Raw genomic sequence first — 24,051 nt, 5'->3', positions numbered from 1 at the left:
CTAGGTCATTCACGGATATGCTGAGCAAGGCTGGTCCCAGATGGATTCCGCTGACAGTCTACTGGTAGCACCCTCCACTGTTGAAATGTTTTAATTTTTTCTTTCCTTTCTACCATCAGTTATCGACCGATGTCAGGACCTCCCCTCTCCCCCCAGAAACACCTAAATTCTTTAAGGTCCATTTGTGAAGAGCCTTGTTAAAGCTGCCTTGCATTTTATGATACAGGCAAGTGTCATACATTTGAAATGCAAGTATTCAAAATGAAGCCTTACTGACAAACTACTGAAAATTTAATTCTGATTTCATAGACATTCAGGCTAATTAAAAAAAGGGTAAGGCTAGGAACCTAATATATACAGTTAAGAGAGAAATGACACATTTATATACAGGTTGTTAAAATGGTTTACTAAAAAATTGATCAGTCAACAAAGCGCAGAAGAAGGAAACAAGAAAGACAAAAGTTAGTGGTGGATAAAGATGATAAGGAAGCGAGAAAAAAAATTCCAGTAACAAGCTGAGCAGTGAACAGTATGGTACTGTGGTTTGATTAGTTGCTTTACAGCCCTCAGGCCAAGGCTGGCAGGATACCCCTGCTGCCATACAAGACGGACAAACTCAACCCTACCAGCGTGGGAGTCTGGATAATCTCACAGCCATACCTTACTGCAAGCAATATTGCCACGAATTCAGCCTCCTCGTTCTTCTCTCTTCCCCAGGTAAATTTGTGCCTGCTACTTATTCACCATTACATTTCTCACGTGCTATATTCTGTAGACAAATGCCCCACCTGTTACAACCCAGGGTGTTTTTTCTGTAGTGTATTTATTTAAAGACAGGATTATTTATTTATTTATGGTATATTTTATAGATTCTAGAAGAGCTAACTTTCTAGTGCAACGGTCTTACATTGCTCATTTGAGAAGTTTTGATGTTGGTCAGTAAAGAAAATGTTTTTTCTTCACAGGTGGTTCACAAGCAGAACTTCACAGTGACTGCCATTATGTAATTTTTAAAAAACCCTTTTTGTTATATAACCAGCAAAGCAGAAAATCTTTGCATATTCAAAGTATCATTTTAAATTGAAAGCAAAGCAGGTATTGAGAAGTCTACACACAAAATAAATCGAATCTTTGCATGCTGGAAACATGTGTCTTCAAAATGATACAACAGGAAACCAATTTAATGTTAAGAACCGTTTATTTTGAAGTCTGTTATGTCATTGCACTGGGATGGCAGGCTATTATAACATGTAATCATTCTATTTTTAATAAAAGATTTCTGCAAGAGTAGCCTTTCTTTGGAGTACAAAAAATCGTATTTTCTCAGAAAAGTTTGAGAAAAGGAGAGGAAAATTTGCAAGGTTTCTGTTAGTCTGTGGGGATGGAGCTGAAATTTAGACCGAAAGATTAGCATTTACAAAACTGACAGCAAACAGAAACACATTCATTATTTTAAGGTTACATTCAAAACTATCCTGGATAAAATTTCTTGAAGTCCAGGGGAGAAACTGGAAGTCTTTCAGAAAGTAAGATACAGAAGCTGACAGAAATCAGACATTATAATACATTGTTCTGATCTCATTAGAACTAGACTCATTAGAGAATTCATCTTTTAGATGATTTTTTAGATAAAGAGAATTAGAACTTATTAGAACTTAGACCAGTATCTGGTTTATGACAGAGTTTCGAATCTGCTCCTTTCTTTTCCTGCATTTAACAAGTAAATCCGCTCATAGAGCTTATTCCACCGGCTAAAAAAATTTCTTTTTCAGGCACAGTCTGTTGTTGAACACGTAATGGAGAACTTTGAAACCCGGAGATGAAATAAATCCATGATCTTTACTCAGCAACAGCATACAAGCCAGAGAAAGACCTCACAGTGGCCCTAGGCTAGGAGCTTATATGGGGAAAGTTACTTCAGAGAAGCTAGCATATGGGAACTTTTTTGTGCTTGTGCACCTTGAGCTAGAGAATCTACAAACTAAATGTAGAAAGGGAATTAGCAAAATAAAGCATAAACAACTCTAGCAAATCAAGTATACGTTCCTTACAAAAACTATTTAAGTCCCAAAGAATATACTAATGGACAGAAAATAATAGCTTTATACCTTTCATAAGACAAAAGATAAAACTTAGGTTTAGACCTTTTTTATTTTCACTCTGCACTAAATGTGCAATTGCAGAAAAGTAAAGCAGATGATAAAATCTGTATCAAAATGACTATATAGAAAAGAGCAAAAATAAAGCTGCACAGGCAATGGTAAACTTGACATTTTCTCCATGAGAATTTTTAATATTAGGTGAGGTAGTGAAAGCTCAATGGTATTCATGGGACAAAGCAAAAGGTTCACTTGTAGCCCACTGACTTTCTTCCTAGCAAGCTAAAAAAATTTACTGCAAACAGTGGAACAACCACGCAGACACTAAACCTCTGCTTTTTAAAAAAAGACGACTGCAAAAATGCTTTAGAAAACTATCCAAACAGAAAGTTTTTATAGCGATCCTTGCGACTGTCGTTTGGCTTTTGACTGAGGTAAAACTCAAATGAAAGCTTTTACATTTCTTAGAAAATTGCATACCAGTAAACAGTAGAAACATTTTCTTATTTCCTGAAAATAAAAAAAAACCCATAATTTAAACTCCATCCCAGCATTCATGAAACTAGCTACTCCTTCATGAACAACTAAGAAAAGAATTCCAATAGTTCAATTTTCTACGCAATTTCTATCCGTCATCCTTTCTGTATTTCATTATACTCAAGAGCTGGTATACTTAGTTTTCAGGGAAACAATCAGTGTGTGTATATGCATGTGTGTACACATACATGCCTGCATAAAGCTGTTTGCCAATTTTATTCAAATTTGACCGAGGGGCAGAAATCCTAACAGGCATGTATGTTTCTACAAGTTTCAGGAAAACAAGATCGCGTAGTGCTAGTTCAGCCTGTATTAGACAATGAAGAATATTGTAACTAGAGGAAAACCTTCAGTGGGCATACCAACTACAAATCAGTGAGACCATTTTATATTTTAAAGTTTTTTCCTGCAGTTGAGACATTTGCACAAACTCTCTAGTGAATTACCTACTGGTATGTTAATTTATGCAGCGGTGGATGCTCATCTTTGTCTTTAATTCACTTGAAAAGACAGAGAACCACTGTCCTGTGGGTTTCAGGCCCACTGGCCGCCAGGCTCCAATGATTTTAATACTCATGAAACCGCCTAGCTTTTTTTGGGGCGGGGGGGGAAGAACGAGACTCTCAGGGCATTCCCTGGTGCACTGGGGACGTGCGATGGAGCTGAACAGGCCAAACACGGCCAGCACACCACCAAGTTCGCGGGGGCCCTGCGTGGGCCCGGGGCTGGCCTCTGGCGCGGGGGAGGCCCGGGGGCTGCCCCGCTCTCCCTCCATTTCGGAAGCACCGCGACCCCCTAACTGCCATTTTCGTTCGCAGCTTCTGCAGCTCCTGACAGGAAGTCAAGTGCTTCCTGAAACCATACACCTCAGGGGAGCCGCGGCGTTACCCTGACCTTTCTTACACCGCCCGAGCGAAGGGGAGGCAGGAAGGGGACATGCCACAACATGTCTCGGGTTTCTGCCCACTCGGTCTGCCGCCTCACCCCGGCTTCCTCGTTTTAAGCGAGCAGCCTCCGAACCCGATGCTCGCCTCGCTTCACCTGTTCTGCCTCGCCGGCAGCCGAGGCGCCGTTCCTCACGCGGGCTGCCGGCTAGGAGAGGCAGGCCCGGCCCTGCGGGCTGCCGCCGCCGGAAGGGCGAGGGGCGACAGCCGGCCGAACTCCCGGGGCCGGGGCGCGGGCCCCGCCGCCTCCCGCTATCCCGAGTGCGATGCAAGCCCGGCCACCGGGAGCCGGCCCTGCCAGCGGTGCTTGGGGGACTCGGGCCCGGCCGGGCGGGTCTCCGCACACCGCGGTACGCACGGCCCGGCAGCGCTCGGCGCCTCCCGGCCCCCCGCCCCCTCCCCGCCGGCCGAAGCCGATGGCGGCGGGGGGAGGCGACCCGGTGGGGCAGCGCGTGCAGGTAGCCGGGTGGGAGAGGCGGGGCGGGCGGGCGCACGCGCGGCCGCCCCTCCTCCTCCCCCCTCAGGTTTGTCATCTTGTCGCCGGCTGGGCCCCGCGTCGCCAGCGGCCGCTCTGCGCGCGCGGCCGGGGGAGGAGGAGAAGAAGGAGGAGGAGGAGAGATGAGGCGGCCACCGTTGCATCCGTGACGGGGGCCTGGAGCCCGAGCTTGGGACGGCCCCTTTCCCACCGCCGGCGCACAGGCGCTGCTCGCCCGGGGGAAGGGCGCGGAGGAGGAGGAGGACTGCGTGTCTGCGTGAGGGAGAGCGTGGAGATGAGCTAAGCCCTGTCCCCTGGGGCCGCCTGAGGAGACCCGGCTCCCTCTCCCCCGCCGCCCCTGCCGCCGCCGCCATGGCGCACTCCCCGGTGCAGACGGGCCTGCCGGGGATGCAGGTGAGGACCGGCTGCCTGCCCCGCACCGCCCCGGCGGCGGGAGGGACGAGCCCCAAGGGCAGGGGCGGACACGCACCCCGGGGGCGGCGGGAGCGGGGGATGGGCCTCCACCGGCTCTCCCCGCCAGTGGGAATCGGGGGGGTGGGGGCGGCCTGAAGGGGCGCGGTGCGGTCGGTGAGGGGGTTCCCTGGGGCGGAGGGTAGGGGCGAGGGGCGCAAACGCCTCTTCGCTCCCACCCGGCCCCAGGGGCAAAGGGGCGGGATCCCGTAACCCCTGGAAACGAAACGTGCTGCCGGCACCTCGCGTAATGCCTAGCGAGCCCCCCCCGCCTGGTGCATCCCTCCCTCCCGCCCCTTCCTCGGCAGCCTCAGCTTTGCCGCAAGTGTGCGGAGCGGAGGGGTGCGTGGTTTGCCCCCCCTCTCTCCCCGTCCAGGAGTTCTCGGTGTTTTAATTCACGAAGCGAAGCGTGTCTTGATGGGCGATTTTCGGTCCCGTTATGTTGACGTGGTGACGGGAAGCATACATAGAAACAGGGCCTGAAAACGCTGACCTTCAGCGCCTGCTGCAGCGCCCATCTCAGTGGTGCTGGCTGGTGAGGTGGGTGTTTGGCTCCGAGAGTTGGTAAGCTGCTGTTCTTATGCGATGGAATTTGCTGGTTCTGCCTTGTAACTATATTTCTGAAATAACTGGTGTGGTTTTTCTGGTGACTGAGATGGCTTCTGCGCCCCCCTGCCCCGTTTTCCTTAGTCCAAATGCAAACTACTGCCAGAAAAACATTAAGGATATTAGTATCAGTGTGTTGTTTTTCTAATGTTTCCTGCACCTTATTAGAAACTCCCCTGCCCAAACCTCTGAAAGAAGAACTTATGAATGACATGTAGAGTTTTTCTTGCTTTATCTCCTGGATTGAAAGTTTTTGTGCTACATTTGGTTTAAGTATTGATCTGCTCTGGTTCGTTTTTCCATGAGTCAGGATTTTAAGTCGTGAATCTTTTTTTTTTTATAACACCACCCCCCCACCCCCCCACCCCCCCCAGTAATCTTAGGATTTGAATTTAAAATCTTACATGCTTGGGTGTAGCATGATTTATATGCCCAAGCATATTGCTGGTTGCCAAATAGAGTATGTAGGCCCTCACTCTGAACTGCTTAATAATTTATCGCTCTGTAGGTACTAGTGGTGAGTGTTCAAGTTCACATTCCAAACATGAGCAGACTGCCAGAGACAGAGAAGTAAAGGTTTCTTGGTTTGGCTAGGGCTAGATTAATGTTGCATTTTTTTTATCCTTTTGAGACATGTTAGAACCAAGGTGACTATCTACCAGCTTTGAAACAGAATCTGTAATACTTTAGAACTAAAAAGTCAGATTTGTAGCTCCTCAGAAGTGACAGGATAGAGATTATTCCAACAATATGCATGTACTGCTTATGTGTGTCCCTGCATGATCTCTCTAAAGGCCTGTGTTTTTTATTGACTTCGTTTGTTATTTAGTTTGTAATGCTGTTAGCTGTACTAAATGGGTAGCTATTCAGGGGTTTTGTTAGCCCACATAATTTGGGAGTTTAAGTCAAATCTTTTTGTTCAAGACAGTGTTACTTTTCTCATGAATTTTTATTGTTTTAGAGTTTCTCAGGTGTGAACTTATAACAGTGTAAAAAAACGCAAAAGAAACAAAAAACCAAACACCAAAGTAAAGACCTGCTGACAGGTAGAGGCATAAAGTCTGTCAGAAATGCGAGTACTACCTGCTAATTTTCTGCATCGAGCTCAAGATGTCTGTGTCCATTTCCATTCTTTCAGAGTATATAGAAATGGTCTGTTTTCAGTACGTGATTGACTTTGCTTGCAGATAAATGTTCAGTAAGTAAGGTGCATACAATGTGTGACAGCTGCTTAAATAAGACAAAGGTTATGGTTTAGGACTTCTTATTATGAAGGAGAGGGAGGAATAGAGCTTAGTTCTCTGGGTTATAATTACATTGCTTAAATCACGGGACTATCTTTTCTTTTTCTGTAGTGCGATCCCTCCTCACCACCTACTATCTTCTGCAACAAACGGTGTAAGCAGTGTCAGTGACAAGTTATGCAGCTTTCTCCTACATTCTTTGCTGAACTTACACAAGACAGCAGTCAGTATCCTGGGGTGAACAAGAGTAACTTCTTAACCCCCCCAAATCCCATATAGGGACAATGCTTTATTAATGCTGTTTGGCATGAGCAGGGTAGTGTGTAAATAGGGCAGAGGAATGAAGGATTAATGTATTTCTGCCTGAACAACATAATCTGATCGGTGTTTGAGGAGTGATGCATAAAAAGTGAGTGGGTAGAGAGTGAGCCAAAGGAATGAAAAACTGTGGAGGAAATGTAGGATGGTGCTGGAAGGCTGTCAAAACCTGAGATTCACTGTCTGCTGCAAAGTGGGCATGTTGTAACCTGAATAAAAACAGGGTTGGGTTTTGACCTAAATTTCTGTGCATGCAAATAAGTTTGGACTCAAAGTTTATCAGTCCTTGGTTTAAGGGCTTTGTGTAGATAGGCGTTTGAGAGTATGACATGAAGGTGCATCATTACTAAACTGAGAATATGTTGTCTACCTTCTTGATGTTTTATAGAAGTGGCCTGGGGAGAATGCTTGTAATGCATGAGGTTCTGCAAGGCTGGTTCAGAGTAAGTGTATATGACCTTGATTTTCAGACTGGCCTGCGTTTCAAAGCTTTGGTAAGATTCTGTAACTTCTTTATGGATGCTGCTTTTTTAATAATGAAGTACTGTGTTTATAAATTTATGGTAGGGGTGCTAGCTGAACTGTAATGTGTTTTGAAGCACGTTAGGAGTGTGTTGGACCAAAAAGCTCGAGAAATGTAGGCTGACAGAGAAAATCTTAAGGGATGAAGCTGCAAAACACAGTAATACTGTACATCAAGCTGTTGGATATGTGGTGGCAGCCAGTTTTAAAGTAATCTTTAACAATAAAATACTAAAATGAGTACTGATTAAATGTTTTTCTCCTTTCCCCACTTAAAATGTTTTGGTGGTAAGCTGCTTCTGGCTTGCTTGTGTTTTTCTCTATTTCTGAAGTTAAAGAACCAGAAAAGCTGTTTTTTGCCCTAGCTTTTCTGTGTGCTTCTAACTGTGTGAAATAACTGTGTAGAACAGATTTTTATTAACCTGCTTTAAAATGAGTGTTATATTATGGTAAGAACAGTAAGAATACTTTAAACTCCTGAGAAAAGAGAAATAGTTTTGTTGGCTTCAGATCCCAGAGAAGTAAGGAAAACCCACAGGTGGTTTGCCTTTTTGGAGTCAGCTGTGTTCAGGCGGTACAGTGCCATGGTTAGAATGGATCCAGGTATGACTTCTAGTTGTATTTCTAGGTGCTTGTATAGTAAAGGTAATTAAAAGTTTCAGGTGAATAAGAGTTTCAGATACACTTCTGTGGCATAATGAACATTGAGTTACTGATTAGAAATAATTAGTCACCTTCTTTTTCCTGTTTTGGTCTTCTAAAGGGGGAAAAACACCCCAAAAGATCAACTCATCCTTCCCTAAATGCCCTGAAGCCCTGAACTTTGTTTTGTTTTTTCTCTCCTCAGATTTTTCTGAGAAAGTTTACTTGTATTTTTAGGTGTGCCCCTATGTCAGCTTCATAAAATTCCTAAGGTGCTTTTAAAATTCCATCATCTGTAAGCCAAGCCCCTTCTGTGTGACAAAAACTTTTATCCTCCTCCCTTTCATTTTTTTGGTAACAATAACAGTATTTATGCAATATAAGTTAATTTTAATCATTTTTCATTGTTATCTTCAGTACAAGGGCTGCAGGTTCTTCATCCAAAATGTAAATAAGCATTGATGTTCATACTGTCTTGCTTCAAGAAATACTAAAAATTTAACGAAGTTTAAGTGGCAACCTGACAAACGAACAGGAAAGAAAAGTTGTTAAATATGAAGGCAATATTTCTGTCTGGGAAAGTGTTTGAACTGTCAGTTTGCTGGAGATTGGAAGAGTGTTTTGGGAAATAACTGCTATTGTCCTTGCACTTTTCCCAAGACGTTAGCTTTTGACTGCTGCAGAAGTGTTCTGGCCTAGATGATCCTTTGTTCTGATCCAGCATGGCTGTTCCTTTGTTCTTACACACTATATGTATTACTGTCTTCCCTATTATAACTCATTCTCCCTTTACAGTAAACTGTTGCGACTACTTAATATATGAGCTCTGGTTTTGGTCATTGCAAAACATTTAAGTTGCTAAATCAAAGGCACTGGAAAGGCCACATAGCCTCTGCTGCCTTCAATTTGCAGCTTCTGTGTGGGAGATAAAACTCAAATTGGGGGAAAATACTTCTTTGAAAGTTTGTGCTTGCTGTTACCCTTTGTTACAGTTTGATAAATATTTTGTAGTAATTTACAGCACTTAATTATTTGACTGATTCTTGGACTGTTACAATCATGGCTGATCTGTTTTAAAATATGCTGGAGATAGATGTCATGATTCTGCGGCATGTTACAAGCTCATTCCTTGGGTACAAGAACAGAAGAGTTTTAATTTGTGAAAACAAAGTTTGCATCCTCTCTCTCTGGAGGTCAAAGGCGGTATAGGGCTATGCAAGAGATGTATGGAGCTGTTTCAGAGAAGTTGACTTATCAACAGTTCCACTGTTGGTAAGTCATGTGTAGCAGTTTTTAGTGAATATATGGATACTAAGCTTTTTTCCTCGTAACACCCCCAGAATCTTGCTATTAAGCATGTGTGGAGGCATTGGAGTTGGTTTCCTTTGGACATGCTGCTATGGGTGGCTTCTTGGTGTGCTTTACTTCCTAGGAAGTCATTGTTTCAGGGAGAAGCTTCAATTTGGATAATGTTATTAAATCCTCATGCTGTTAACTCGGACTATACAGTTAAAATGGCTGCAGTTCTGTTTTCTCAGTCTTTAAGCTTCTTTGTTCTTTCTTTCTGTGGCCTTTGCAGGTACTTTTCTATTAGGTAGAAAATGACTGGTAATTAGCTGTAACGTATAGACTGCTCAGTCTTTAGGGAGTGGTTTGAGGTACCCAGTCTGATAGTTTTTTGGGTTGACTTCATTGCTTCATGAATAGCTGAAGGATTTAAGACTGCTTTTTGGAATAAGGATTGACAATAGTGAATCCTTATTTTTTGTGAATCTCTGTGTTACATTTTTTCCAGCCCTTCTGTGGTTTTGAAGCTATACATTTTAGACATGCTTTCCAAAATTCTACTTAATTTTTAATGTTTATATAAAGGTAGGGTGTAATATTTATACAGAGCCAGAGGGGGTAAGGAAAGGCACTCTTAATTTCCAAAGGCTGAGCTTGCCAGAACAGAGATCCAAAACTAGATTTTGTATTGGTCACATCCAAGATGGTTTGTCATCCTTGTTAGTTACTGTGTGACCAATGTCAGCATTCACCTTTCTGCCTTAACTGTTGTCTTGCCATTAGTGTTAACAGCCTCTAAACAGGAAAAACTTATTTCCATCAGGTAGCCTTCCAGAACCAAACAGATACTGCTTGTGGCAGCTATATCTTTCAGGGACCCTTATAGACCAACCACTTGGGCTAGTCATATGTTATGGAAAGTTTCATGTTTGAGTAAGGTGCCCTTTTAGTCAACTGTCATCTTTGTTCCCCAGAGAGACAGAAGACTACTGATGTAGTGAATACATTTAAATATTGGGGCTTGTGTTATGAGTGGTATACAAGGCTTTGATGTCAACTTTTACATAGTGGCATCTTTTATGCTTCTGAGATAGAAAATGGATATATGTATCTTGGGTATATTTTTAGATTTTGCTTAAATTATTTTCATTCTCCCTCTTGGGGGTATACCAAACATCGATGAACAAAGCCAGCAAGTTATCTAATATTATAATAATATAAAACACTGCATCCATTCTATAATAATTTGGTCCCTGCTACACAGAAAAGATGTGGACAGGCCTGAGAGGGTACAGAGAAGGGCCACAGAGATGATCAAAGGACTGGGAAGCCTGCCATATGAGGAAAGGCTGAGCTAACTGGTTTTATTTGGCCTTGAGAAAAGAACGCTCAGGGGAGACCTTATTACCATGTTCCAGAATTTAAAGGGTGGCTACAAAGAAGATGGAGACTTCCTTTTTGCAAGGAATCACATGGAAAAGACAAAGGGTAATGGGTACAAGTTACTCCTGGTGAGATCCCGATTGGAGGCAAGAGGACAGTTTTTCATGATGAGAATGGAATAATCTCCCCAGTGAGGTGGTGGATTCTCCAACATCGGATGCTTTTAAGGTTTGACTGGACAGGGTGCTGGGCCATCTTGTTTAGACCGTGATTTTGCCGAGGAGGGTTGGACCAGATGATCTTTGAGGTCCCTTCCAAGCTGGTACTCTGATCGAATTTGACCTGGTTATTGCTTTTGTGATGATACACCTGCCTCCACTGGTGAAGCGTTATTTGACAAAGTGGTGTTGTGTGGGGCTGAAAGTAATAATTTGTGTGGAGGCAGCTATATAGTCAAAACCTCTTTTACTTGTAAACCTTATAAATAGATGACTTGGAGTTTGTCCATATAGATCTGTTAATCTGGGGTAAGTTTCCATGTATGCACCTAAAAATTAGTTACAGAGGCAGTAACATTAGGATGCATCACTTCAAAGCACTGAATTTGAGATGTAGAAGGAGAAATTCTGTAAGAGAATATTTAGTTTTATGAGAAGAAGATATAAGGACAATAAAATGACTGCATACTACATGAGAATAGTCTAAGAACAATTTTACTATTGCGTTTCCAAATGCATTATTAAAGTGGTCTCAGTTTTCCTGTAGGGAAAAGCCGTTTTTATGGTGATCTTCAGCTTCTGCATTCTAATTTTTTTTGGTGCAGATAAACTTGTCTGTGGATGTAGCAGCTTCCTTTCGGCAAAATTGCGAGCTTACTTAAACTCATGTGTTTAGATTATGTGCGTCAGTCTTGAACCATGATTAGTACAAGGTGATAATAGTTGATACCAGTAAAACCTGTTTGCTTGTCTTCCCAAGCTTGTTTAAAGCTCTAGTATGTTACCTGAATCTGAACTCCTGGATATGTTCAGGATGTATAGTTCCAAAATCAAATAAATGTAGTTTACTTTTGAAGAGGAGTGTTGAACAGTCTTTTTTTGGTGAAATGGCTTTCATAAGCCAATAAATATTTTGTTTATTGGAAGTATCTATGCATGGAATTGTTCCCTCTTAGATGTGTGTGTTGATTCTACATTAGTATAGAACTAAGAACCTTCTGCAGTGCAACTCTGTAGAATGTGAAGCTTGACACAGGAAAATTTTGGGAATGCTTGTGCTATCCTGTTCTATTTTCAGTTGCACTGTTTGGCAGCCTCTTAAGAAACATGAGTTTGGGTTTTTTTGCCAGGTGATAGAATGGATACAAGTGTCTCCCCTCAAATTATGGGATTGTTATAGATCCTAAAACTCATTCTTTTGCTTCTTTTCCTCAATTAGTATTAATGCAACATACATTTCTGATTGCCTCTATTAGCATTACTTATTCAGCCATTTGTCTGACCATTTGCCATTTCCCACCCTAATGGTGGGAATTTCCACAAAAAGCCACTATTTTATTTTTTTCTTTTTATCAATAGCTTAGCTATTATAAAAAAAGAGTGATTTTTACTGTGTTTGGTCTTTCTGACAAGTGGAAACAAGTGAGAGACATTGTTCTAAACCTGTTTTTTGGGACTCTTTTCCTTAGCTGTCTTTCTCTTGGTGTCTAAAACACGTTTTGGGTTTCACAGCTATGCTGTGTCTACTGGTAATACTTGTTTGTTGCTTTCGTTGTGTGCTCAAGGCATGGAGAGATTATCAATTGGAATGATTTACATTTTAAAAGTAATGGATGGAAGGGAGTCAGTTAGTTACAGGTTATGAAAGTTTTTAGTAATGTTATATTAAAAAAATGACCCTGAGAAACTATTCAGAAATTCAGCATATTTAATTGGATTTTATTCTTTCTGAATGCTTGTAAAAATCAGGCTATGGTTAGGTAACTATTACTTTTGGTATTAAACTCTTTAACATGGTACCCTAAGCAGCTTTCTGAATGAAAAGCTGAATGAAGAATACCGTAAGATTACAGTGTGATTTGTGCAGAGGACATTGCACCCAGAAGATGGTATTAGTTAACTGGGAATTTGGAAGCATGTTTTGGATATCCATGTTGTTGATAGTGTATTCTGAGTCTCAGATAAGTGCATCTTCCTTGACAATAAGTGGGAAGAGGGTTATACAGTGGCTGAGGAATGCTTTTATGATAGGCTAACTCCCCCTGGCTCCCCCCCATCCCAAAACATACTTAAAACCTGTTCCAGTGTAGTTAGAACAAGGGAGTTGAACTGTGTGAACAAATGCAAGTACTGCTGAGGCTATTGTGATGCATGCTATGTATTTTTATCCTCATTTGCTTGTGACATGCAAAGTGTGTGAGAGATGCAAGGTTTTACAGCTTTAGTTTTTGCTTTCCCCCTCCCATTACAACCCACTGAAGTTTCATGGCAGAATTTATGGCAGTTGTTCCTTTTCATGATAGGTAATGTATTGCTAATTCTTCAAATGGTAACTCTTCCCCTCCCTCCCCCCCCCCCCCCCCCCCCCCCCCAAAAAAAAAAAAAAAAAAAAAGGCAGTTTCCTTATGGTAGTGTGTCTCTGAATTGAATAATTATAACATTGGAGATGGAAAATGAGAAGTACGGAATGCATATGTTTGAAGAATAAAGAAAAGAACAGTAGTGTTCTCTTTGATTGTTGACAAATTCTCAGTGAAACAGCTGGATCTTGGTTTTACACCTAGTTAGTATAGATGAATGTTTTCATTCTAATCTTTGCACCTTTCATTAAATATTTTGCTGATTAGTCCTCTGAAAAGAAAATAAAAATCAGTTGTTTCTGTTCATGATAATTATAAAGTGGCTATCCAAGTTGAGTTCATTTTATTTTATTATCAATAGGTGAAACTGAACCTTTGGTTCAAATTTTAAGGCTGCTTAAATATTTTTTTCTTGCTTAGATAAAAGTCCCAGGCTGTAAATCCAAATATTTTGTCTTTTTGGGTTAGCTGTTCTCTGAAAATACAGGTGGGGCTTGATACAATGCAGTAAAATGAAGCAGTTCATTTTCTGCGTGCTGCCTCTGTCTTGTTTCAGTTTCCTACCAACAGCAGAAAATAATCTTGTGTATTGTATGAGTTATATATGGTGTATGTATATTGCTGAAAGCAAAAACTTGAGAGGTTCAGAAAAAGGTAAAATGCTGGTAGTAAAATCTGGGGCTTCTCATTCCTGGAAGTAGTTTTTCCTGATGCAAAACTATCTTACATGGGCGTTTATTTACAATATATCTCCACTGCTGCCACTTGTGCAGCTAAGTCTGTGGGGGTAAAAGTAAAAATGAAAGCTGCTTAGTACTGGTCTGTGTTGAGGTGAATAGGCTTTAGATGGTTTTTGAAAGATTGCAAGTGATGGTACAGAAAAACCTTTGCAGTGCTGCTTCTAAAATGGAGAGCTGTGTGAAGAACGATGACATCGAACATGCCAGCTGTTCACTTTGACTGGTGTTTAGGCTTGAAGTTCTCCAGGTATTTGAGAAAACTGTATAAACTTGTCTGCTAGATTTCTGTTCTTTGGTCTTTATAGAAATCAATTTAAAATAAAGAAATGATGTGCAGCAATAGTGGTGTGGTTTCTTTGTTTTGTTTTTCAAAAGAAATTGATGTATTTGCACAGTAAATTTAGCAGTAAAAATAATTCTTGATGTGACGGAAATAATGTATTGCAAAATAGCCGAGACTGGAAGGGACCCTCTGGAGCATGTGTAGTCCACCTCCTGCTCAAAGCAAAGTCAGCTAGTGGGTTGCTCAGGACCACATCCAGTGTAACTTTGAATAACGCAAAGAATCTACAACCTGCCTGGGTAACCTGTTCCAGTGTTGGACTACCCTTACAGGGGGAAGTATTTTTTTTTCCTTTTGGTTTTATTTTTCTTCTGAAGTTTTAATGGAACTTCCTGTATTTCAGTTTGTGCCCATTGCATCTTGTCCTTCCACTGGGCACCACTGAGAGGAACCTGGCTCTGTTGTCTTTACACCTTTCCAGCGGGTATTCACGCACAGAAGATTTCCAGCCCCTCAGCCTTCTCTTCTCCAAGCTAAACAATCCCCACTCTCTCAGCCCCCGCTTCATACATCTGTTGCTGCAATACTTAACCATCTTTGTGGCCTTTCACTGGTCTCGCTCCAGTACAGCCATATCTTGGTCCGGGGAGCCCAGAACTGGATGCAGCGCTGCAGATGTGGTCTCACCAGTACTGAGAAGAGGGGTAGGATCTCCTCCCTTGACCTTCTAGCAATGTTCTTCCTAACGCAACCCAGGATGTTGTTGTGTTGTTTGTCATGGTGGCACATTGCTGGCTTATGTTCATCTGGATGTGAAGGACTTGACTTTAAATCCACTTGCCAGCCAGTGAGTCTTCAGCCTGTATTGTGTATGGTGTCACTGTACTGCTGTGACTTCTTAAATATGATGGATAGCGGTTTAACAATTTTAACTGTCAGTTCCTTCAGGACCCGTGCAGATGCACCTCATCACGTCCCAGGGACTTGTGCAACTTCAGATTCCTCAGATGGTGTTGAACCTGATCTTTGATGGTGGTTCTTCATTCTCCCAGTTCCTGCCTTTGCCTTCTGCAACTTGGGCGGTGTGGCTGGAGCACTTGCCAGCGAAGACTGAGGTGAAAATGTCATTGAGTACCTCAGCCTTCTCTGTGTCCGGGGTAACCAGGTTTCCTGTTTCCTTCTGGAAAGGGCTCACATTTTTCCTAGGCTTCCTTTGATCACCGACATACCTATAGAAGCTTTTCTTGTTGCCCTGGATGTCCCTGACCTGATTTAATTCTGTCAGGGCTTTAGCTTTCCTAACCTGTTCCCTGGCTGCTTGGACAATTTCTCTGTATTCTTCCCAGGCCACCTGTCCTTGCTTCCACCCTTTGTAGCTTTCCTTTTTGCGTTTGAGTTTCTCCTGGAGCTCCTTGCTCATCCATGCAGGCCTCCTGGCTTTTTTTCCCATCTTAGCCTTTGTTGGGATGCATTGTTGCTGAGCTTGGAGGAGGTGATCCTTGAATATTAACCAGCTTCCTTGGGCGCCTCTTCCCTCCAGCGTTTTATCTCATCATACACTACCAGGCAGATCCCTGAAGAGGCCAAAGTCTGCTCTCCTGAAGGCCAGGGCAGTGAGTTTGCTGTGTGCCTTCCTCTCTGCCCTCAGGATCTTGAACTCCACCATTTCATGTTCACTGCAGCCAAGGCTGCCCTTGAGCTTCATGCTCCCCACCAGCGCCTCCTGGATGGTGAGAACAAGGTCCAGCGTGGCACCTGTCCTCCTTGGCTTCTCTATCACTTGAAGAAGGAAGTTACTGTCAGGGCATCCCAAGAACCTTCTGGATTTCCTATGCCCTGCTGTGTTGTCCCTCCAATAGATACCGGGGTGGTTGAAGTCCCCTGTGAAGATGAGGGCTTGTGAGTGTGAGGTGACTCCTATCTGTCTGTAAAGACCCTCATCTGCTTGGTCTTCTTGGTTGTGTGGCCTGTAGCAGATCCCCATTATGATGTCACCTGTCCCTGCCCTCCCTTTAATCACATCCCGTAAATTCTCAGTCAGCTCCTCATCCACCCCCAGGCACAGCTCCATGCTCTCCAGCTGGTTGCTGACATAGAGGGTGACACCTCCTCCTCATGTCCCCTGTCTGTCCTTCCTAACGAGCCTGTATCCTTCCATTCCAACACCCCAGTCATAGGAGTCATCCCACCAAGTCTCTAATGCCGACCAGATCACAGCCCTGCAGGAATGCATGTGTCTCTTAACTCCTCTTTTGTGCTCAGTCTTGATAGGGAATGGGGATTGGACTGAGTAATTTGGAATTGATTTGGTGAAATGAAAAGTACACAGAATGCGGTGCTGAAAGATGATTGTCTATTCCAAAAGAGCAGACATAGAGAAATAAAGAGATCTGCAAGTAAAATCAGTTGCCCATATAAGCTTGAGAACTTGAATAAGGAGATAGCTTTTAATTCTTGTAAGTTAAAAACAGGTTTTTTAACCCTTTGCTACAATAACTGCATGAATAACCCTTCGTGAGTGGGTGTTAAAAATAAGAAATGGGATGAAATGCAGAAAGATTCAGTTAAAGCTGTATTCTACGTCAGAATGTTTATGGATAAAGTTTGGTTTAATTATTTTGAATTTCAGTAACACTTTCTGTTGACTTAAAGGGGCAGTTAGTGCAGATGAGAGTTATGGTTTCATAAAAATAAATACCTTGTAAGGTGTGTATTGTCCTGACCATGATTAGAGTACTGGAGAGGTAATGTCGAAGTGGATAATGCTGCTGGTTTCTCCAGGAATCTTTTTGACAGATGGTGACTGAAAAGTGACCTTAGCATAAAAAAAGACAACGCATGCTGATAAAAGTTGCTGATAGTACAAAATTAAAGGCACCTGTTATACTTGAGAGGCCATTACTGAAGAGCTACACAGCCTTGAAGAGTTGAATTACTGAACAGAATAGCATAAAGTGCAAGGTGTTGTAAGCAGGAATTATTACAAGGGACCTTTGCAGTAGGCTGGGAACTCACTGTTTGGAAATGCGGAGGATTAGGAAGAGGTGAGTGGCTTTAGTTGGTCACAGCTGAGTTAAAGCCATGAGGCCAAATGGAACAAATAGTCCAATATGTTCTCAGATCCAGTCTTTATTCTGTAGAAGTGGACAACAGTGATGTTAGGTACTGAGAAGAGTTAATTTGAAGTGCAGTATGTTTTTGTGGCTGACTAAGGTCAAAGTAATGAATCCAATGTGGAACAAGTATAGGGAGATTACTCAAATTATTGGGTGAATGGTGGCTCTGCTTGTCGTGAAAAGTGAAGGACTTTGTTCTGTATGGTGAAACAACATGGAGGTTGAGACAGGATGGCTGCGATTGGCATTCAGAAGTTTGAAAAACTATTAAAAAAAAAAAAAAAGACAAACTAATCCGAGTGGTTATGGGAATTGAAAGTTCTGTAATCACTAGATGGAAATGTTCCAGACCTTGTTTTTCATTTGCCACATGATGTATTCTGTGACACACTTAGAAGGACGTATTTTAGTGGTAGAGATCTAGCTCTTTATCAAACAAGGTGGTTAGCTTTATTCTTTTGCAACAGATGTTGCTGCTCACTTCTGTGCTTTCTAGCAATATTCTGTGTGCTTAGTCACAGGAAGGCTCATTTATTGGTTCCCTTTGTTTTAATATTAGTAGGAGAAAGCTATATGCTTAGTGAAAGCTTGAGAAGAGTAGAGTCAGCAAAAATGTAGTGACAGAATCTATGGAAGACATTTTGCTCTGTTCAGTCAGGTAGAGAAAATATTTACTATTTGTTTGTTTTGGCTCTGTTGGAAGTATTTACAAAACCAAGCAAATATGAGAATCCTTTCCAGGTGTGATCTTGGACAAAATGAATGGGAATTGGCCAGTCATGTACTTTCAAATTCAAGCAGCTCATTATGTATCTGGAGGCCTGATCTCTCTGTTTTTGAAATAAAGCAGGTTGTTAGAGTGAGATGAAATGGTAGTTTTCCAAAAACGTGTGTTGCCAGTAGTTTAAGGCTCTCACTGCAAACACCTGGTCTCCTGAGAAGAAAACACAGACAACCTTAGCAAGAGAAGTTTTTTTTTTTTAAAAAACCCAGTTGCTCCCTCTTGTTGCTTAGATCAGAATTCAAGAGTGGTGACTTTTAAATTTTAAAACTAAGAAATGAATTTACTGAAGTTCTGCTTTGGCAAGGAAAAGTGTCGTGGTTTTACTTGTGATTAGTAATTTCACAAGGAACTTGGAGAAGGAACTATTATTAATAATAATTTTAATTATATTGATTCCAGCTATTATTGAACAATTAACACTTCAAAATGGCTGTGAAATTTCGATTGTAAAAAATCAAGCTGGGACAGTTTTTTCCTGCTTCTCGGGACTTTCAGAAACAGTTATCTTCCCTGCTTTTTTCGAATTACTAACACAAAGTGACTGGGAAAATATTCTTTTGCAGTTGTTTTATAAAACTTTCAGCCTAGTACCAAAATCCCAAGAGCCTGATACAGTAAAAATGAGGCTGTGAGAGTTCTGCAAATCTCTGAAGGTGTTGGTGTCATGAAATAACGGGCTTTAATATATGATGATAATAGATGTTTGAGGGGTTGAGGAGGAGAAGGGACAACAGGGGGTTAAAACAGAAGGCCAACAGATCTCAAAGAGCTGCTGGCAGGTAGCCCTTGTATTTGTCTCTGTTAGAACAACTGCAGTACACTGCCACTTTGAGTAGTGCTGGCTTTTTAGTCTCCGGAGATGAAACACCGTTTGTTTGGGGTTTTTTTCCCTTTTTTTTTTTTTTTGGCAGCTGTGACTAGGATTAGGTTGTGATTTACCCAAATGCCTTTGTAGTGATGTAATGTTTAGATTCCTGTGGCTGGTGAATGGAACTAGAAGGCCTGTGTGGATGGATTAGGAGTGCACAGCTCTCTCCAGCACATCATCTCAAATTCTAACACAGTATGTATGAAAACATAGACTGGTAATTGTCTTCCACAAGGGAAAACATCTGATGCAAGTGTTAAGATTATTGTTATTCATGAAGAATTCTCAGAGAAGACCATTTTGAATATTGACAAAAAAAAGCACCAAACATTCAGGGGGGCATGAGGAGAACCACTACAGCATGATTTGGTTCCTAGTTTTGTCGTCTTACAAATTATGTCCCTGGAAGTGTTGCTAAAAGGATAACTGCAGTTGCTGGAAAACATGAAGTGCCCTGGTCTTGTTTCCAAGTGGGAGATATGTTAGCATATTATGTATTTAATAGCGTGTAATAGTATGTAATTCTCATTACATTGAACTTAGAGGAACAAGATTCTTTTGGTGGAGTGGGCTTGGATCTCTTGCTCTGTTCCTTTTAATGACAAAAGTATAAAACCCCATGTCCTTATGTGTCGAATTTTAACCCTGTCTGGCAACAAAACACCATGCCGTCACTCACTCTCTCCCTCTCACTCAGAGGGATGGGGAGGAGAATTGAAAAGGAATGTAAAACTCGAGGGTTGAGACGAGAACAATTTAATAGGTAAAGCAAAAGCCACACACACAAGCAAAGCAAAACAAGGAATTCATTCCCTGCTTCCCACCGGCAGGCAGGTGTTCAGCCATCCCCAGGAGAGCTGGACTCTGTCATGCGTAACTGTTACTTGGGAAGACAACGCCATGTCAGATGACATGGTAAATTCCTTCTTCTTCCCCCAGTTTATATGCTCAGCATGCCGTCCCATGGTATGGCATACCTCGTTGGCTGGTTCAGGTCACCTGTCCTGGCTGTGTCCCCTCCCAGTGTCCCGTGCCCCTCCAGCCCTCTCGCTGGCAGGGCCTGAGAAACTGAACAGTCCTTGACTTGGTATAAACATCACCCAGCAACAGCTAAAACCATCAGTGTCCTGGCAGCATTGTTCTCACATCAGAGCCAAAACACAGCACTGTACTCGCTGCGAAGAAGAAAACCAACTCTATCCCAGCTGAAACCAGGACATTACTTGTTTCCTGAAACTGAGTTCAGATAGAAAGATGGATCCATAAGACAAATCATGGGGAACTTCTTGGGGCTGGTGAAGTTTTGCAGTATACTTAGCAGAGTGTTTTTTCTTTGGACCGATCTCACCAGTGATCTGTTCTTGGGCTGATTATCTGAAAACTCTGATGTCTTGTAGCTTACTTTGAAGTATTAGAAGTATCAGTGTACTCAGTTTGCGCCACAAGATGATAGAATCCAGACTGCTCCACACTGCCTGAAGAATTGAGTGGGTTTATCTCTGGGCTCAGTCAGTCACAGCTACCTGGTCCTCAAAACAGCTAATTCAGCTGTGAAATTCAGGTACCTCCAGATGAACTAAAACATCTTCTAGACTATCTTCTTCTCAGGGCTACATGGGTTAGTTACATAACCTTTGAGCTGTGAGAGCACAAATAGAAGTATGGGTGAGAAATGCTGTATGTTAATTGTTAAAGAGAAAATGTTGGCTCAGTGCTTGTCAGTGGTAACTTTAGAAATTTTAATTCCTCTCTTTATGCTTTTACAAAGTTTAGCTAAGTATAAATGTGTGGGTTTATGCCTATTTAGGCATTACTGAATTTTTCTTGTATGAGCCTCTTTTTTTTTTCCTCTATCAACAATGTCTATTCGCTTAGCGTGAACCTCATCCTTTTATCTACAATAAGAAGTCTTTTGAAGTGTTTGTTTTACTTTTTAAGGGAAAGATTCCAAGTAATGCTATCTTGTTTTTCTTCATTTAATGACTGTTTCCCCTACTTATGACTTATCCAGTTTAATTGTATTTAATGGTATGTATGCTTTTGTTAGCTATAAAGGCTCCTTGCTGTTAGATGAAGGTGGTACACAATGGAATTTACCATCTGTGCAGTGAAAGTGAGAAGCCTAACAGCACTAGTAGCTAGCTGAATACTTGACAGTGGAAGAAAAACTAATAGGTAGGGTGGTCCATGTAGGTCTTGTGTTTGCTTGTTCAGGTGAGCACTTGCAGTTTTCATGTGACTGTTCAAATCAAGATAGATGGGAACAGGATGTTTTTTAGGAGTGAATGAGTTTTTCTTTTTATGCTTCTCTCAGTTGGATAAAGAGATCCAGCTCCAGAAAACCTTAGGGTCGGGGATAAGGAGGAAGCATGGCAGTTCATGGAGGTGATCCTTAGAAGGAAATTGAAGAGGATTGTTTGCCGCATGAAACAAACGAAATGGTAGTCTGTGCACTGAAGAATGGGAACAAAATCCTTAAGAGGATGAGAGATGTAAAAAATAAAAATTGAACAGGGTAGGACCCTGGGTTCTGAAAATGGACCAATTTTGAGAGAAAAGGGTGGACAGAAGTTTACTTCTATTGGTAGTGGTATTTGATCTATTTTGGTTTTAATAGAAGCCAAATCTTTGCAAGGATCTTTCAGTCTCAGTGTGCAGTTTATTGACAAAGAAAAAGGAATCGAGGTAGCAGCACTTTCTGGTGCCAGATAGGATAAAACTCTGTTACAGGGATGGTGTTAAATTTGTACTTTACGTACAGGAAAGCATAAATGTTGCAGTGTGTGTCTGTAAGGGATGTGGTAAGGATATGTTAATAATGGAGATAGAAAAAGTATAGCTGGATAGGTACAAATGTGTAGAATTTGAAGTGTTTGTTGCCTTCAAATATATGACATTTCATTTCAATGTTACAAATACTAATGAACTTTTCTCTTATTTTTAACAGACCCTGAAGGCAGATCCAGAAGAACTGTTTACCAAACTGGAGAAAATTGGTAAGGGCTCTTTTGGTGAAGTTTTTAAAGGAATTGACAATCGGACTCAAAAAGTGGTGGCTATAAAAATTATTGACCTAGAAGAAGCAGAAGATGAAATAGAAGACATCCAACAAGAAATCACAGTGCTGAGTCAGTGTGACAGTCCATATGTAACTAAGTATTATGGATCCTATTTAAAGGTAAGGTGCTTACAGGTGGTGGTGATTTGATTTTGTAAATAATTTTTTTCCAAGTTATGCAATTGTGCCTCTTTTTGTTGGCAAGGTTTCAGTCAGACCTCAGTTGAAGAAAAATATATTTTTGTCCTTTCAACTCTAAAGAAATAATGAGTTACTGTATTTTGAAGTGTGACAGAACTTAGTAGAAAAAAAAAGTATGCATGTGTCTTGCTATTTCTGTACAAAAAGAATTTAAATAACATTGATTTGTTAAGCTCTAAGTAATATGTTTAGATTCCCTTAACATTAGGAGAATGTAACTCTTAACTGTTGTTTAAATTCAGAAAACATGACTTAAGTCTGCATTTGAGTTGTTGAAACATTAAAACCAATGTAGTATCAGCTGTTGTGTGAAGCTTGAAAGTTTTTGTTGAGGTCTGATTAGCAGCAAAGCTTAGGTTGTGTGTCAAAGGAGACCGAACCTAGGCTTGATCCGAGTGATTTAAAAATTAAAATCTAAAAGCTAATTTATTTGCACATTAGCAAACAGCACATTAGCTGTAAATGAAGCTATAGGAAGGGGTTTCTATTAACTGCCTTGTGAATCTGTTTCCCTTCCCTCCCTCTGCTAGTTAATTTCAGAGTTCAGTTCTAAGTGTGCCAATTACAGCTGGTTTTGTCTGAATTTTTTAATTGGATGGACACAGTGATTTATTACCTCCAAAAGGCAGTGAAAATTTCTGGAAGCTTTTGGTATTTATTTTTTTTGGTCAGACTTTGTCCCCATCTGAATAGCTCTTTTATGACAGTAAGATGGCAATCTAGTAAGAGATGTCCTCTTGATAGGGTTTGAAGTTACAAGTAGGCAGAAGATACTTTAAAATTAATTTTCAGGCATCTTTTCCTTTTGTGGAAGCATTCTATTTATCAGCAAAGACATGGAGGTTCTGAAAGGGGAACCTCATTTTATCTCTGGATTTCTGAGACTGCCAATTAGTTTCCAAGGGAAAAAGGACTTTTTCTGAATCCAGGAGATAAATTACTGAATTAACAGACAGTTTTTCCTTTCTTCCTTGTGCTATGAACCAGTTTGCTTGGGCATGTTACCACTGAATGCTTTGTGAATGGTTTCAGACCTGAAAACCTGTCACCAGTGCTGGACTTTGAAGTTATGTATAGTTTAGATCCCAGAAGCATCAAGAGGCGCATAACTAAGCGCAGTAATATTTTTTATTATAGATTTTTATTATAAATTTTAATTATGGCTTTTATTACTACTTTTGAAATTTCTTGGTCTAGGTTTGGTAAGTTAAGTATGGCGAAAAGGCGAAAGTGACATTTCTCTCCTGGACTGTCTCTCTGCTTCAAATTTGTTCATTTTAGAGGAGGAGCAGTAAAATCTTAAAAGGATAAGTGAAGCAGAATACAAGAAAAGTAGAAGTTTGATGGGAATGCCACTTAATAGTTTTTAAAATGGGTAATAGCAATGTGGCTGAAAAAGATAATCCAGTGTCGGAATTCGAACTGGGTGAATGTCAACATTTTATTGAGATAGTGTTGCAACTGTTGCTTTTACTAATTGAAGGAGAGAGGAGGCAGTAGGGCTCAGTAGCCTGGCTGGGTTTGGCTGGATGGAACTGTCATTAGTGATATTTGTGTTTATTGCTGTGAGGAGGACCCTCTGAAAATAGTTGTGCCTTCTGCATCCCTTCTGTCAAGTGCAGTAGCGTGTGGATTTTCCAACTTGCATCAGTTTTCTAAGATACTGCCCTAACAGTGCCTATGTATGACTTCCTGGTTACTTTTAGAGGAAAGTGTAGCTCTTAATACAGCTGGTAGAATGTACAGCTATTCATGTTTATTCATTACTTCAGTTCCTTGGAATGTATGTTGTTTTGTAAGACACTTGGTACTACAGAATTTTTGGTCTTCAAAACAAAAAGCTCATTTCTTTATGCTGTTAGAAATATATGGTGGTTATTAGGTGATGCTAAAGT

At 41.3% G+C, this 24,051-nt stretch overlaps 1 protein-coding gene across 1 annotated transcript in view; it reads left to right on the top strand.

Moving 5' to 3' along the window:
* Positions 1-4,102: 4,102 nt before the first annotated feature.
* The window catches only part of STK24 (serine/threonine kinase 24), a 64,927-nt gene continuing 44,978 nt past the window's right edge, over positions 4,103-24,051 (top strand). Inside the window, exons 1-2 of the mRNA XM_037377830.1 lie at positions 4,103-4,469; positions 21,845-22,075. Coding sequence (XP_037233727.1) covers positions 4,428-4,469; positions 21,845-22,075 — 273 coding nt within the window. The 5' untranslated portion in view covers positions 4,103-4,427. The remainder of the gene's footprint in view (positions 4,470-21,844; positions 22,076-24,051) is intronic.

The sequence above is a fragment of the Falco rusticolus genome, chromosome 2 (genome assembly GCF_015220075.1).
Source record: "Falco rusticolus isolate bFalRus1 chromosome 2, bFalRus1.pri, whole genome shotgun sequence".
Classification (NCBI taxonomy): Eukaryota; Metazoa; Chordata; class Aves; order Falconiformes; family Falconidae; genus Falco; species Falco rusticolus.
Note: the sequence above shows the minus strand (reverse complement) of the source record. Positions and strands in the feature narration are given on the sequence as shown.